Source organism: Adiantum capillus-veneris, chromosome 14 (genome assembly GCF_014529385.1).
Source record: "Adiantum capillus-veneris isolate H3 chromosome 14, ASM1452938v2, whole genome shotgun sequence".
NCBI classification, from domain to species: domain Eukaryota; kingdom Viridiplantae; phylum Streptophyta; class Polypodiopsida; order Polypodiales; family Pteridaceae; genus Adiantum; species Adiantum capillus-veneris.
In genome coordinates, this window is record NC_140944.1 from 100758111 (window position 1) to 100775297 (window position 17187).

The 17187-nt window shown below is 43.0% G+C and overlaps 1 protein-coding gene across 4 annotated transcripts in view; it reads left to right on the forward strand.

The window, feature by feature from the left end:
• Positions 1-16687, forward strand: part of LOC147442844 (acyl-CoA hydrolase 2-like) — a 102317-nt gene extending 85630 nt beyond the window's left edge. For 2 of the 4 annotated variants that reach the window (XM_086528857.1, XM_086528856.1), the window contains exons 7-17: positions 12248-12325; positions 13392-13479; positions 13552-13664; positions 14242-14301; positions 14392-14447; positions 14551-14655; positions 14729-14785; positions 15602-15706; positions 16021-16069; positions 16168-16236; positions 16334-16687. In XM_086528857.1, the coding sequence (XP_086384983.1) occupies positions 12248-12325; positions 13392-13479; positions 13552-13664; positions 14242-14301; positions 14392-14447; positions 14551-14655; positions 14729-14785; positions 15602-15706; positions 16021-16069; positions 16168-16236; positions 16334-16411 (858 nt within the window). In that variant the 3' untranslated portion in view covers positions 16412-16687. Of the gene's footprint in view, positions 1-12247; positions 12326-13391; positions 13480-13551; positions 13665-14241; positions 14302-14391; positions 14448-14550; positions 14656-14728; positions 14786-15043; positions 15155-15601; positions 15707-16020; positions 16070-16167; positions 16237-16333 lie in introns of those variants that run through there. The other 2 variants (XM_086528859.1, XM_086528858.1) reach the window with 2 other exon arrangements.
• Positions 16688-17187: the final 500 nt, after the last annotated feature.

Consider the following 17187-nt stretch of genomic DNA (forward strand, 5'->3'; position numbering starts at 1 on the left):
CCTGCCACATTGGCCTCTGATGTTGGCTTGTTGTCTTGAGACTCTGTCTCCTTCTTCTTCTTGGACCAACAATCCTTCTTGACGTGGCCCTTCTTGCTGCAGTTCCAACATTCAAGAACTGACTTTGTGCGTGACTTGCTCCGCCTTGAGCGATCACGACTCTTTTGGTTTTTGAACCTCTCCTTAGGCCCTCCTCTTGTTTCCACTGATAGTCCAACACTTGATGATTCTCCTTTGCTTCTCCTTCGCATTTCTTTGCTTAGGAGAACACCCACAACATCATCAAACTTAAGAGTATTTTTGCCAGAGATAGAATTACTTACAGCCATCACAAGGTTGTCCCAACTATCCGGTAGAGATGATAGTATAAGGAGAGCTCGCACTTCGTCATTGAAATTGATTTTCACCGATCGAAGTTAACTTATGTTTGTGTTAAAGTCATTTAGGTGTTCTGCAAGTGAACCATTCTCTGCCATCTTTAGATTGAACAAGCGCTTCATAAGAAATACCTTATTGGATGCCGATGGTTTCTCATAGAAGTCGTCAAGTGACTTCATCAAGTCCTCCGTGGTCTTCATCTCCGAAACGTTGAAGGCCACCGTTGACGCTAAGCTTAACCGGATTGTTCACAATGCCTTTCGATAAGGACAATCCATGCTTCATATGCCATCATTGCGGGCTTCTTTGCAAGACAGCCTAGTGGCAAATAGAGGTCCTTCTGGTAGAGATAATCTTCAATGTGCATCTTCCAATGTTGGTAGTTTTTGCCGTTGAACTTCTTGATCTTGAGCTTCCCTTCCTCCCCCATTACTCCCACTCAATTCAAGGAATCCTTTCCTTGAGATAATTTAGCTACGAGCAAATATTACTCTGATACCAGTTAGAAAATATGACGTAGCTAAATAGATATTTGAGTAGATTACTTAATGGAGAGAGAGAGATTGTACACACAAGAGATTATAGAGTAGAGAGAGAGAGAGAGAGTACACACGAATACGTGGTTCACCCATTGTGGGCTACGTCCACGGGAAAGCAACACTCAATGGCTTTAGTACTTCAAAACTAAAAGTAGTTTACAAAGGGATTATACCCTTAATAGAGCTCCCGCCTTGCTTCACTCTCACCACCTCACACCCACCTTGTTGCATCAATTTCACACTATGAAATGTGTGTAGAGATGGCCTCCTTTTATAGGCTAAAAGGGCTGTCCTCTCTCATGAGAGGCAGCCATGTGTAGCCGCCCTTGTGTAGATAAGTCCAAATCAGATCCTCCAATCTGGCCATGTGTGGCCGCCCTCGAGAAGACAAGTCCGCTTTTGAATTTGGCCACCGGCCATTGACTTCCGACCACCGGCCAACCGATCGGTCGTTTTCCTACCACTTTTTGGCCGCCGTCCGGCCATACGAGACTGGGCGTGAAAAGTTTTGGTTTCCGGCGAGTGATTTTATTTTCGGGCGAGTTATTTTTCCTCATGCACAATGGCTTTTCCTCATAATGGGGCCTTGCGTTTTTAACATTGAAAATTACAACGGGTAAATCAGGCTCCATACTTAACAATCTCGCATTTGGAGACTGATCTCCAAACCAAACCTATGACTGCTTTCCATCCTGGCTTCTTATCTTTGAATGCCGATTAAAGATAGCAAAAGTTGAACTTCTCCTTGTTGACCACCTTTGTAAACATGTCTGCAGGATTTTCACTTGTATGCACCTTTGCTACTTTAGCTGTCCCTTTTTCAAAAGAGTACGTATGAAGTGATATCTCACCTCAATGTGCTTTGTCCTTAAATGAAAGGCTGAGTTCTTCGTAGGATGAATAGCGCTTTGGCTATCACTGTACAAAACACAATTGTCTTGTTTAAATCCAAGCTCTTCTAAGAATCTGTGAAGCCATAGAATTTCTTTGCTTGCCTCCGTCATTGCTACATACTGTCCTTCCGTGGTAGAAAGTGAGACCGCTTTCTGCAGCTTTGAAGCCCAGCTTACTGCTGTGCCTCCAACCGTGAAGACATACCCAGTAGTGCTCCTTCGAGTATCTTTGTCACCTGCCATATCTGCATCAACATACCCTTCTAGAAAAATATCAGTTCCTCCAAACTACAAAGCATTTGTTGTTGTCCCTTTTAGATACCTAAGTATGCACTTCACAGCTTGCCAGTGCTCTTTACCTGGGTTGTCCATGAACCTACTCACAACTCCCACTGCATGTGTAATATTTGGCCTTGTCCAGACCATAGCATACATTAGAGAACCTACCGCTGCAGCATATGGAACTCTAGACATATAGGCTATCTCCTCTTGTGTCTTTGGACACATATCCTTGGTTAGTTTAAAGTGACCAGCTAAAGGTGTAGAAACTGGTTTTGCATTTTGCATTGCAAACCTTTCTAGTACCTTCTTGATGCAATCCTCTTGAGATAGCTTTATTGTCTTCTTCGTCCTTTCCCTTGATATCTTCATACGAAGTATCCTCTTTGCAGCACCTAAATCTTTCATTGAAAAAGATTTTAGGTCTTTGATGTCCTGCATGTTAGCACTTACAATCAGCATGTCATCAACATAATAAAACATTAGAATGATGAACTTCCCATCTTGAAACTGGGCGTGAAATCTTTTGGTTTCCGGCGAGTGATTTTATTTTCCGACGAGTTATTTTTCCGCACGCACGATGGCTTCTCCTCATAATCGGGCCTTACAAATGTGCGTTTTTAACACAGAAAATTAAAAAGGGAAAATGAGGCTCCATACTTAACAGTTTTTCTTGAAATGGATGGAAGGGTTGAGGTATCTGGAAGTAAGGCCTTGGGGACCCATTGATATGTACTCTTAGGTCATGCAGGTTGAGTACTTGCAATATTACTGCTTGCTGCAACTACAAGTGTTGAAGTGCTAGGTTCATGGGCAGAGTCGACAAGGACGAGTTAACCACTTTGGTTTGTGAATCTTGGCTATCTTGCAACTTCGCGAGAGTCTGCAACGTAGGTGACTTTGCTTCAATGATAGGGGTAAGAGTCGGTGGTTATGTCGTGACACTATCAGTACCCCAATCAATAGTGCATTTGTTTGCCAACATCTACGTGCGTTCAAGGTTTATGTTGCCCTCCATAGTTCCAGTAGGCATGACAAAAAAGTCTTGAGCTACAACCCCAGTGTCATAACTGACAAAAGTGTACCAGATGCCAAAAATTGTGGTTTTTTTAATTGTTGACACCCTTGACTTGGATAATACTCTTAGATAGAGATGTCTTTCCTAATTGACACCACACCCCATATGATAGCAGATTATACTTAGCACCCGTGTCCAATAAGGCGTTATATAGTACTTTTCCATAGGTGCTGTTTAGCTCAATAGGGTATCGTAAAGGTGTGTCAGAGTCCAACTAATCCTCGTCGGTTTCAACGTGGAATGCATGTGTAACTCCAAGGATAGCCTCTCGTTGGCGTCTTATGCGTTGTTGTCGCTCCTTAGCTTCAGCTTGAGCTTGTATCTTCTTCAATTTTGTTTGTGCCTTACTGCCTTTTTTTGATGGATGGCACGTAGTTCCTCTTGGCTTAAAGGATCATAGTATCTTTTAAATTTGCTCCCATTGAGGAATCCAATGGTTTCAACTCCATCAAGAGTCTCCACACGAATGGTCCCTTGTGGGGTACTTTCACATACTGTCTATGGTCCTTTTCTCGCATATTTCAACTTTTTCTTTTCGTTACGCACTCCATTCTTTAGACGACGGTCAAACCATTTCTTCCTCCTATCTTTCTCCACAAGTGCGTTTTGCACAGCCGATTGCCTTTCTTCATCTAACCTCTCAAGGATATATAAGCGCTCGACTAAAGGTTACCATCCCAACCTTCTTTTGAAGCTACACACAGACTAGGAATTACAAACTCCCATGTCATAACTGCTTCTTGGCCATATATCATTTTGAATGGTGTACATTTAATAGCCACTTTGTAAGAAGTACGATAAGCCCATAGGGCTGAAGTCAGCTTCAAATCTCAATCTCTGCGATCAGCTTCCATCGTTTTGGTCAAGATAGAGATTAAGGTCTTGTTGGTGCTCTCAGCTTGGGCATTTGCTTGTGGATAATAAGGTGTGGACTTATGGTGAACTTTCATGAAGTTGGTAGTGAGTACTTTTATCACTCCATTTATAAAATGAGTGCCATTGTCACTCACAATCTCAAAGGGACAACCAAATTTTGTAATAACGTTCTCAAAGAGAAACTTGACAGTTGACCTTGTATTAGCCTTACGTGTCGTCCTGGCTTCCATCCACTTTGTCACATAGTCAGTGGCAACGATAATATATCGAGATTGAGTGCTACGAGCTACCGGACTAATTGGGCCTATAAAGTCCAACCCCCATTTTTCAAATGGTTGAGTTACTTTAACAGGATGTAAGGGCATCTTATCCTTTCATTGTGTGATCTTGTAACGTTGGCATTCATCACATCCTTTTGTAAAAAGTGACGCATCTTTGAATAAGGTAGGCCACCAATAGTCTGATTGCAACACCTTTCTAGTTGTTAGTTTCCCTAATGCCCATCATTGGGGTAGGCGTGGTAGCCGTGGTGTCATCAAGGGAAAGATGAGCTAGACTTAGAAAAGTAAATCTATCACTTGTGGGCTCAGATTGCACTGAGACCCCTGGCGAAACAACATATGGAGGATCCATCGGACTTACCGAGGGAGTCTCCATTTGCGATAAGAATGGTTGTTTAGCCTTCCCTGTATCCAAGAATCTCATGAGACCCGTCGAAGGCATGTGGATCCCCTTGTTCTGTCTCTCTAGCTCAATAATCCTATGGATGATCTCTAACTCTTTGTTGTTGATCCTCCATACTAGTAGCACCAATTGTGGTTTGTAGGACATCTAACCAACCCACGTGATAGGTGTGACCTGCGTATAGGTTGGTTAGAGTTTCCGTTTGTAGTTCGTACTCCAAGTTCTCATTTAGGAACGCTCCATCTAGGATTGAGGTGATAGGGGTGTTCTTTGAACTAGATGCAATGTGGCTCTCTATGGGTTGACCCTTAGTCACTAATTTAGGAGCACTCGATTGCTCTCCTAGCAATGATATTGACATAGGGGCTTTCGCTATTAACTCTCTTCGCTGCTCTGCCTTGCGTAAGCTCTTGGTTTCCTTTTCCCTAGCTGCAATGATATACCGCTCAACTTCTTGTACTTCGGCAAGGCTTCTACCATCAGGTAATATAACCTCGGAGGGGAATAGCTTTGAAGAGTCAGGGGGTGTAGTGAATGGAGTATTCATGTGCACACTCTCCAGGAGTATAGGGTCTACGTCGGTTATGAATGGCGAATTTACTTTTCCACCCCTCTCTTTTACATCATTAGCCCCATGTTCGGAGCGAGTGGCTCTACTAAAGGTTTCCTTCAAGCGGCTAAGCACGCGCGGCCTTGACCGTGGGCCCATGGCATACATGTCTTGGCTTGAGCTATCGGGTTTAGGCATCAGGTAACCCTCCATGATGTCGTAGTCAGAGGAAGAATCACTAGACGCGATGTGTGGGTCCTGAGTGGTACTACCTTGAGTTCCCACAGAGGGCCTAGAGCCTAAAGTAGAGGAATAATGAGTGCCCCTAAACGGAGACACTCTCGATGTGCTCGTCCTCTAGTACATGACCAGAGCGTAGGTGCATGTGACCTCGACACTTTAGAGGTGTTGGTGAGTGTGTGTGAAGACCGCTCACCTAGTTTTTTAGGTGTTTACAATCCAATTTTTTGTATTTTTGGTTCCTTTTTTTTAAAATGAGCCACAGAATATAGCGTGCGATAGCTCAAAATGAGCGTCTTGGCTAGAGGGACGTGCCGTGCTTTACAGCCCCCGATTCGGTTACGAACAGCCCTCGGAATCCTAAAACTAGTCTATTCCTAGGTGGGGAGAGGACTAGAATTAGTAAGTCCAAAGGGTGAGTGTGAAGGGGATGGTGGAGGACTTGAGGAACTTGTCCGACATGCCCTCCCTTCACTTGAGATTCTAGTCTTTATATATAAGGTAGTGTAAGTAGTATATCTGAGGATTGAGGCCTGGGCCTGGGCTTGGGGAATGATCTCGATCCCGATCTCTTCCTTTTAGGATAATAAATTTTTTTATTTTAATTCCTCAATTTCTTTTTGGTTCCAAATATCTCGAGCGGTTTTTTTAAATTTAAAAAAATAATAATTTTATAAACAATTCTGCGGACGGTCGCGCGCAGTTTCTTTTTTGGGCCACACACACACACACACACACTAAACGTTTACCTACTCTCCTAACGAACTGTCTTATCTACTTACTTATTCACTACTAACACACTAACTACTAACTGTGCAAAAGATTATGTGCAAGCAGACATTGGCAGAAAACAGAGATTATGTAGGAAATAAAAACTTCCAGAAAATAACTTCTTCTTCTTCCTCTTCTTTCCTAACATAAACACTCACAGAAGAAGCACAGAGTGCCTCTTGAGCTTAGTGCAGGGCAATTCCCCGGCAAAGGTGCCAAAAATGTGGGCTTCTGCCTCACGTATCGAAGCAAGGGACTTGCCTAACATTGTGTGCGAGCCACAGATGGCTCCAAGCACGCAACTAGCATAAACTAGTAAGCTCAAAGATGACAATGGTGTGTCACTCACCGTTCTACTCTTGCTGTTGTGGAGGATTTCTCGCCGCGAAGAAGAGGGAGCCGCCACTGCGTTGTGCTCAATCGTCGTATTGCCGCAATGCTCGATCACACACACACTCTCTCTCTCTCTCTCTCTCTCTCTCTCTCTCAAGCACACACCCACTATAGTACACAAAGGAGACGGAGAAGGATATGGAGCAAGAGTACTCTTCTTACATTGCACAAATGAGAGAATGACCTATTTTAGGTTTAGATTGACTTTTATATGGGTTTGCCCGTTCACATTTGGGCGCCCACACTTACCCAATCTTACCCAAACATTATAGGTTCCAGTTTTAGAGTGCGCCTCTCATTGACGATCACTCTTAACCATTCCTACTTGACCGACAAGCCCGGCCAATAACATAATACACTACTAGCGGGTCCGACAAGCCCGGCCCATGGCTACATAAAAGGTGGTCGCTTGGTGGTAACAGTCCCGAAGACACAGAGTGGGTATGATGGCATTTGGAATGTCATCGACAGATTTAGCAAGCAAGCTCACTTCATTCCAGTGAAGAAAATAGTCAAGCCGGATCATTTAGCGAGACTATTCATTCCACAGATTTTCAGATTACATAATCGTCTCTGACAGAGATCCCCGATTCATGAGTTCGTTTTGGAAGACTATTTGGGAGAACATTGGCACACGGTTGAAATTCTCGTCATCATTCCAGCCACAGACAGATGGGCAATTTGAGATTGTAAATTCAGTTGTAATGGATTTATTGAAGTCTTTACATTTTTTATTAGAAGACTCAATGGGAATTTTTTTTGTCCTTGGTGGAATTTGGTTACAACAACACGATCCACTCTTCGACGGGGAAGGCGCCATTTGAGATCATTGAAGGTGCTTCGAAGGTTCCACCCTTCCTTAGCACGAAAGATAAGATTTTTGAAGCCGACCAGTACATGAGGGACTTGGACACTGCATTTGCCAAGGTTTGGGAGGCTTGAGCGAAATCTTAGGAACGACACAAGAAGGCAGTAGATCGACACCGTCGTGATTTGAAATTAAAGGAAGACGATTGGGTGCTTAACGTTTTGAGAAGGCACGCCTAAGAAAGAAAAAGGGAAAGGAGCCGCTTTTTCCAAAGCTTAACGTTTTGAGAAGGCACGCCTAAGAAAGAAAAAGGGAAAGGAGCGGCCTTTTCCAAAGCTTAGCATGAGGTATTATGGCCCTTTCCTGATAAAAGAAAAGATAAATGATGTCTTCTTTAGACTGAAGCTACCCGATACTTGAAGATTCGCAATGCATTTCATGTGAGTCTATTGAAGCTTTTTAAAGGCGATGTGCCCGATGATGGGGAGCCAGATGAGCAACCCGAAGTGGAGGAAAGCGAGGAGATACTCGTTCCAGAATAGATGTTGGTACACAAGGACAAAAAGATTAAAGGTAAAGTGATTAGGCGGTTCTTGGTTAAGTTCAAGAACTATCCTACATTGGATGCAAAGTGGATGGAGGAGGAGGACCTAGCAGATACTCCTCAGATTTTGGAACTTTACCTTGAAGCATTTAGTTTAGCATAGTCTGCTCTGATAGAACCTCGATTTCAGCATGGGTGAATCTAGTGCAGCGGGCTTGCATAAGAGGGGAGTCATTCTGCTCTTGTCAACGGATTACCCCGATTTTGAATAGAGTCACTGATGTCCCCTTTGGGTTTCAGGGATATTGATGGGCTGACAGTATTTTGCTGTATGACTTTATGAACTGGAATTCCCGAAAAAGAAAATGATTGATTTGTACTCGACTTATTTGAGTGCAGGAAATGAAAGACGAAATGACTGCAGCATTTTGATCTCATGAATTTCTATAGACATGATTGCAATAAGGATTAGTTAATCGGGCATCCGTGAGGTCCCGAATGGATCTAGATGCGATTACTAAATACGTTGCCGATTAATCATAGTCTGAGATTTGGAATGAACAGTCAGTGTCTACTAAGACAATTTATGGCCTCTGTCTGTTTTGCAGGCGAAATCGAGGGCGATTACAATTTTTCAAGAGGGGGGTATGTCACAAACTGGTGACGTGGCAGGCCCACGGATACACACACCCTGCTGACGTGGCAGTAGCCCGGAAAACCCCCTGACAGATTGACACGTGGCAGACTATACGAACCCCGCAAATTGCGCTGACTGCTGACGTGGCAGTTTTCCGTAAAACGCGCTGACCACGGATCTCTGCAAATTACGCTGGCTAGCTTTTGGGCATAATGCTTTTGAATTAAGAAGCTTTTGAGTTTGAGATTTTGGGGCTCTGCTTTTGGGCATCCCTTATAAGAATAAATATGTCTGTTGGGCCCTCATTACTCAGAGCATCTGGACGCAGAGTCTGAGTGTGAGTTCCCGCAGACTCCCTTGTACTTCGCACACAAATTAATATGAAAAGAAATACAGAAAGGGGCGCCAGTCTTTGGGGCCAATACCTCTTAGCACGGAACTACGCCGGGCCATGTCGTCTTTTGTGAACTGTTTTAAAATGGATCTCTGCTGTGTCGCGGTAGAAACTAGACTTGGGGTGTCCAAGTTTGTTACAGATAGTCACAAATGCGTGTGGCCTCCAAGTTAATTGCCCCTTCTAAAACTAAGTAAGGTGATGAGAGAGTATGGCCCCCTAGTTATTACTTCTTTTAGATCCTCCATCAAACGTAGGAAACAAGGGGAATAGTCATAGTGGCCTACATAAGCCCCCTCTTAAACACTAAATAAGATGATGAGAGATTGTGTGCAGCCCCCCTAGTTAATCCCTCCCTTCAAACAGTTCGTTTAAAAGTAGGAAGAACCATTGACTTTGCCATGTGACCATATTCAACAAAATTAATCCAATGGTCCAGAATTGCAGACAACAAGCGTACTCCAATGGTCCACATTTGCTTCTAAGAGTTCCACGAGTCTAGTAGGGCCTTATGTAGGCCAATTTCTTTTTCCATGTGGCAATAATCACGAAGCTTTATCCAAGGGATCACAAATGCTTTCAGGTTTCGATCACCCCACTAAGGCCTTACGTAGGCTAAAAACATTGACTTTGCCATGTGGCCCTAATCCAATGGTCCAGAAGTGCGCCCAAGAGTTCTAAGGCATAGTTACCCGGAACGCGGAACGGGAACGGCGACGGGATCCCCGTGGAACGGGGGAACGGCTAGGGGTTCGGAACGGGAACGGCGCGGAACGGGAGGTATAAAAAACACCCAAATAGTGCATTTTTTAGCTCCTTGTGTTTAAATACAAGGAGTATTAGAGTGCTTTGACTCTAATACTCACAAAAAACTCGTTTTGAAGACCATTCAATCTTGCTATGACTAGATGATGAGAGAGAGAGAGAGAGAGAGAGAGAGAGAGGGAGAGATTTGAGAGAGTGGGAGGGAGAGGAAGAGAGCTTGAAGGCTTAAAGCCTTGAGCCTTGAGAGAGTGAGTCTTGAGAGGGAGAGATCTTGAGAGTGTGAGAGGGAGAGAGCTTGAGCCTTGAGGATTAGCTTGTGGAGAGAAAGGGGGAGGGGGGTGCATTTTATGAGTCCTTGAGGCCTTGCACACTTCAAAAAGAAGCCCAAACATTTACTTCAATTTTTTCAATTTTTGCCAAATTTGTTTGTAGCCGTTGGCTGTTCCAGGGGCATTCCGGAACGTTCTGGGGGCGTTCGGAACGTTCCGGAACGGCCGTTCCGGTTTGCACTGGCCACCCGAAACGTCAAACGTTTCGGGACGTTTCGGAACGTTCGGGAAGGAAACTGCCCCCCCGGAACGCCGGAACGGGGGCTAGGGGGCGTTCCCCGGTAACTATGTTCTAAGGTCTTAGGAGTCTTCCATGTAGATGGTGCTTGGCCCATGCCTTCATAATAGCCACTTTGGTGTGCATTTGTGTATAATCTTATGCAGCAATGGCAAAAACTCACCATGCAGATTCTTGAATAAATGTTTACCAATTTGTGTATGTTGTTAGTATACTTGCAATGCCCACTTGTCAGTTTTGCCCACCACAATGTATGTTTCACAGTTTGTAAGGCCCCCATATGAGAAGAAGCACATATATTTGGTGGATTCCAGCTTGCACGTTAATGAGGTCTTTATTTGTGATCGTGGATGGTACAGAGCAAATTCAGGGCCCACCTTTGGGGCCTCAGGGGTAGCACCCCCGAGACAAAATAGGAAAGATTCACCGGAATATTCCTTCTCCCAGAATACCTAGGCCAGAAGCGGCCGGAAAGTGATTGGAAAATGGACAGCCGTTGGCCGGTAAGTCAATGGTCTTTGGCCGGTGGCCGGATTTCAATGGCTAGCCACACATGGGCATATAGAGGCTCCCTTACATCTACATAAGGAGGCCTTCTCTATGAGCCATGACGAAGACACACACATCCTTATGAAGGATAGCCAGCCCCTTGTATTTCTGTTTGCTCTAGTTGTCTAAATAGCCATCTAAGCTCTACCTTGAGAGCGCATGGGTGGATGACGCCATCAATTTGTAAAAGAGTGCTAATCTAAATTTTTGATTTGCCACTAATCTACTTTGCATCGTATCTCTCTCTAACTCTCCTTGCTACAAGATCCTATTGTATTCCGCATTGCTTACATATGCTTGGGTTACAGATACTGGGCATTGTGAACTATTTGGGATTTGAGGAATCCTGTTTTGTTCTAGCAGTTACATGCAAAGGTTTTTACCTTATTCGACTTTCTGTTGGACTGAAGGCCGAGGGGATACCTTTACATCTTATGAGCTTTTCTCTGTTTGGTTCCAGCTACCTCGTCTATTCAGTACAGCTTTGGTGCTCTGGTCATTTCCTTTTGTTACCTGAAAAAAAAGTGCGAGGGGTGCGTTATCATGATCTTGTTAGTTGAAACCTGCACCTGATAATGTATTTGAGGGTGTGGGTAGATGTTATGAAAAGACTGTACAGGCAATGTATGCATGACCAGGCAATTGAAAATCTGTAAAGGTAGTGTATGCATGACTCAAGCAATTGCTTTGATTTCTTTTGTAAGCTCTTTCCAAGGTTTTAAAATTTTCATGCATAGAAAACTGCTCTTTCATAACTCGTATACAGCTTATCCAGTACACCTAAATTCTATATCATATGTGGGGTAAAAGCCTATTAAAATCATGGAGTGTAAATCAAGGCTAGAATTTAGGTTTCTGTCGCACCCCTTGTAACATATTAATAGTAACGCTCCACAAAGCAGCAATTTGCAATTTTGTATGTGGTGCATCCTTTCTGTGTTATATCTCTGATGGAACTTACGGCAGTGGGCGTTCCCTTTATTCCTGTTTATTTGGCTACCTTACATATTACATAAGTCGTCTTATTGATCAGGGAGGCCCATGCTATGTGCGAATACAAATAATGTTAGATGTCAGATTCTGCTTAGCATGTTACTGACAAGGCTTATCACTTATTCAATAATTATGGATCTACTTAATCAGCTTTTACCTTGTGTTTGGCTCTCTAAAATAAAAACAAAAGGAAGTCTTATGGAAAGTATGATCAACAGGTATTCCTGTTGTACATCATGATGCATAGGTGTTTACATGAAATTCATAAGTTATAAAACCGTATTCAACATCTTGTGTTTTGTATATAAGGTGGACCTTTATCGAGCAGTTACCCTACCTGGTGGCCCAGCGATTGGATATGTTTTTGGGGGACAATTTCTTGGACAGGTACATGTTTTTTCTTGAGAAAGAAGACAAAATCTGTTGATTTCTATAGTGGCAAGTAAGCTGTATGTGCTTCTAAATATAAAAAAGGAATGGCTTAGAACGGTGTCTAGGGCTTACATGTGAATGTTCAGCAAACGACAGGTGATTGCAGTTATTTTTGCCTGCCGCTGCTGACTCGCTACAGTGGCAATTAAGGAACTCACAGGAGACTCTTTCAAACCGGAGGCAGTGCTAGATAAATAGACATGATACTTTTTGATAGTGTACCTACAATTTCTAACGAGAATAAGTGACTAGTTTGGCTGGCCCCTAACTTGATGGCGGCCTCCAACTTATGAGAGGGTGAACTAGATTCTTCCAATGTGAGGATGGGTTTCTACCAGGATGTGGATTGTATCAGTGGAGATCATTTAATGGATTTAATGTTCAAGGGTGACTGTGAGGAGCAGTATGGTGAAGCTGGCTGTGGAAGCCAGGAGTAATTGGCATACATTGTTGATGGATTTGGAGGCTCGGTGTTATACGAACGCCATTGAAGGTGGGATGTAGCCTAGGACAAGGTGGGGATGGAAGTACATTGTCACTAACAGATGTGAGTGTGAACACGGCGAGTGTGGATGGTCACTGTAAGAGAAGGTCCGCCCTATGCTTCATTTGGAACAGTCTGAGATGAGACTCCCGTGTTTGAGTGGAAGTCATGCGAAGTTTGAACACGGCAAGTGGCAAGTGTGACTAACCACTTAAGAGGAGGTGGTGGGCGGCCTAGGCCTTATTGGTGATGATGAACCACTAGCAACGTGCTAGTGGACAGTCTGTGAGACTAGCGTGGCAGGTTGCCCCAAGGGGTGAGATGGGGGGAGTACGGGACACTTGGTCTCGTCACTGCTCACACTTCGTTCCGGAACACTGGGTTAATGGTGAATGGTGCCTGTAGGGAGTGCTCTGTCCAACTAGTGAATGTTACATCATGAACATGAAAAATGCAGCCATTGCTCATTTATGTGCATGCTTGCTTGTACTATGTGCCTCCTGGTCTATGTTTGCAAGTTGCTTTTTCTTGTTGCAGGCCTTGGCAGCAGCTAGCAAGTCTGTTGATCCCGCACTTCTTGTTCACAGTCTTCACTCATACTTCTTACGAACTGGAGACAACAATGGTCCGTCCGTCTTAATGTCTTTGCATGTCTCATGTTAAGGGATATAGTGTGACTTTGAAGTCCTTGTTGTAGAGCCACTGATTTATCAAGTGCAGCGGCTGCGTGATGGCCATAGCTTTGCAACTCGACACATCGCAGCTATCCAGAAAGGTCACACCATCTTTGTCATGATGGCATCCTTTCAAGTATGTCATACCAGGTTCTGTTGCTTTTCAAATTTGACACTCAATTAGACTCTTGAAGGTGCAGCAACATAAAGAAAACTATGGGAGGCTTAACATTTGATATTTTGTGACCATTAAGTGGTGGAAGTGGCCAGAGGTGAAGTATTTTCTGGATTGTGCTGCTAGGTCTGTGCCCACAATCCCATGGTGTATCGATGGGAAATAGCTTGAGGGAGTCTTGGTTGTTTGGTTTCATTTATCTTCAAAGTACATATGTTTAATATGTTTTAGGCTCTCATGAGGTGGAGCTCTTAGAATACATTGTCATGTGATGTTGCATCTTAAGTCGTCTTGTTTAGATTTCAGTGACTCTGTCCTTATTTGGTTTAGATAGAATTATAGAAACAAGAGCCTTGGGGTTTTGTTCGATGTGCACTTTTTGAATGGGGTCTGCATTATGGAGAGGTGACGCCGCCAAGTTGAAATGTATGTAGTATGCCATTGATTTTTTTATTGTGAGAAAAAGTTTGAGGTAACTCCTTCAGTTGTTAAGCTTTATACATGGTATTAAGTAGCAACCTTGTAATTTTGTATCCAGAGGGCTGAGGAAGGTTTTACTCATCAAGAACTGATGCCGTCAGCCCCTAACCCAGAGGAGGTTTGCCATGCTACGTTTGACTCTGTTTACTTTGGATTGTTAAGGATAGCTATGACAGTCCTTGATGGCATATTTACTGTTTATGGATAGTTAATGACTGCTGAAGAAATAGAAGAACGCTATAGGACTGATCCGCGATTACCTGTGTAAGAGTTAAATTAAATAATACTTATTTCCATTAACAGCCTGTTTTGCGAATACCTGCAAATTGAACATGATTGGTTTTTGTTTGAATTGCTCAAAACTCAGTGATTTTAGAAATAGACTACTCAAAAAAACAGTGGTTCCGGCTCACATTGACGTGCGACCTTGTAATCCTGATGACCAAGTGAAACCTGTAGCGATGGAACCAAGGTATGCATTATACAGTTGAAGGAGCCTCTAGTCAATCTGTCTTGTCTAAACAAGGAATGTGGCATGCTGATAGGGAGAAAGTTTGGTTCCGGGCACGGGGCAAGCTGTCTGATGATCAGGCCTTGCAAAGGTAATTACAGAGTCCTTTGATTTGCAAATCTAATAATACATAGTGTCTTAATGTGTTACAAGGAGCCTCAAGCCCCACATTATTACATGGACATGAGTAGATAAACACTACAAGAAAACCTTCCTCTTTTTTGGTTAATAGGAATAGAATTTTGTGAAAATAGTCAAGGATCTCACATGGATCCTCTTTTCTTGCATGAGCATTCTTCTTTTGTGCCATGTAGGCCTAGCACTAAACCAGAGCCACTTGTTTTTGTAGTTCGCGGGCTTGTAGATGCTTAATAGGATGGACTTGGTATGTTGCCAGCCTCAGTAGATGTATGGTTTCAGATCACATCACTAACTGAGGCTTTCAATAGGATGGACTTTGGTATGTTGCCAGCCTCAGTAGATTCATGGTTTCAGATCACATCACTAACTGAGGCTTTTTTGCTTAGGACCAGCAAGGGTCGAGATAAGCAAGCATTTTAATTATGTTCTATTAAGTCTTCGCCATTTGTGTATGTTAGGGCAGGGTTGTGAGAAAACCTTGTGTGTGTTATGCTGCATGTGCATGCGTGCATGTATGTGCGCGCGCACACGTGTGCATGCTGCATGTGTGTGTGTGTGTGTGTGCACGCGTGTGCATTAGTGGTAAAAAGTGAGCGACCAAGGTCTTCATTGAGCAGGGATGATAGGTTATCTCTTTTCTTTTGGAAATTTGGAGTTTTGCAAATAGTTATAAACTTGAAAAGTCAAGTTTGAAAAATACTGTGGATCTTGCAAGTAGGGGACTACCTTTCTTTTTTGCTTCTTATTGAAGTGGTTATGATGGCAGATGTGTAGCAGCATATGCTTCAGATATACGGTTGTTAAACACGTCTCTCCGCCCCCATCGTGGTATTGCAGGCTATCGAACGAGATCCTTGAGTTTGGATCATTCGTAAGTTACTTGTCATCTTTTGGCCCAAATTTTGCAGCACTGAAGCTTTTGTCCTAGGCAAGAGATATGTGGATTTATGATTGTTATCACTATTGATATACCATGAGACTTGTAGAGTGTAGCACGTCTCATATCGACTTAGTGGGTGGATAATCTTCATATGCATGGGATGGCATATTATGAGGCGTTTGGAGATTGCTCATCTATTATCTTCTCAGTGGGAGAACCCTTTGAAATAACATCTTACCAATATAGGTATTTTCAAATAGAGATTTATAGTTTCTTTCTTACAAGCGGGCTCTTTCGAATTGCAGCATGTGGTTTCATAAATCATTCCGGGCAGATGAATGGCTCCTCCATGTGGTAAGCACATTCCACAATTTAAACTGTACCAATGCTATTTCGGCTTGCTGCAACACGTCGGTCGTTCATGAGTGCTTTTTCTTTATATATTGTAACAGATTGAGAGTCCTCGTGCCAGCAATGCAAGGGGATTGGTGTTGGGGAAAATTTTCACGAGGAGTGGGGAGGTGAGTTAGATTGAGGTATTTGAGAAGCCAGTTGTGGTGAATATTTTTAAAGAGTGAGGCATTGATGTATGGTTGTGGTGTTTCCAATGTTTGTCAGTTGGTCGTTTCAACTGCCCAAGAAGGTGTCATTCGCATGATTAACAAATCAAAGGTGAAGGCCAAATCTAAATTGTAATATTTGATCTTCATGTGATCTAAATGTTCAGATCACTTTGTTGTAAGCATGGTGCACTGGAGGTGGCAAACATCTTCTTCCAATGGGCACCTTATATTATTCACATATTTAGTCCCAGAGGTAGTAAGTTTGTTACTAGTCCCTCAAAAAGCAGTACATCTCTGGTGTACACAATTAAACAAAATCATTATGAATAGCAATAGACATATGCACAAGCAATATGCAGTCTATGTTCTTGTAATTGTCAAATGAGTGAGGTCTCTGTGTTTGGGTGCTTATGTGCTGTTCATTGCAATGTCACCTTACATCAAAACGAGTGCAATAAATGTTTTCCTTTTAAGACTACCTTTTTCAGTGATTACTAACAAACTTACTCTATATATATGATAAAGGGAAAATTACCAAAATACCCCTCTAATTTGTTACCATATACATGTGGTACTGATGTGTGCGAACACACTTAGGACCTTTGGGGCATTTTTTCCCTCTTTAGGAGGCTTTTTCCCTGTGCATTGTATATACGCCCATCACTTTAGGGCTATCTTATCTTTCCATTGCACGCTAAGTAATACAGTCTTTATTGTGTGCCTCGAGCTTCCTTCGTCTTCTCCAAGGTGTGTTTTTTCTTGCAACCCTAATTCCAACTCTGTGAGCTTTGGCGAGCGTCAGCAGGTCTACAAATACTTTGGTTGAGCTCACATAGCACGATCTGCTTAGATTTTTGATTCGGGCTCATTTCGACCTCCGTTTTCACTATATTTAAGGCTGATTTGAAT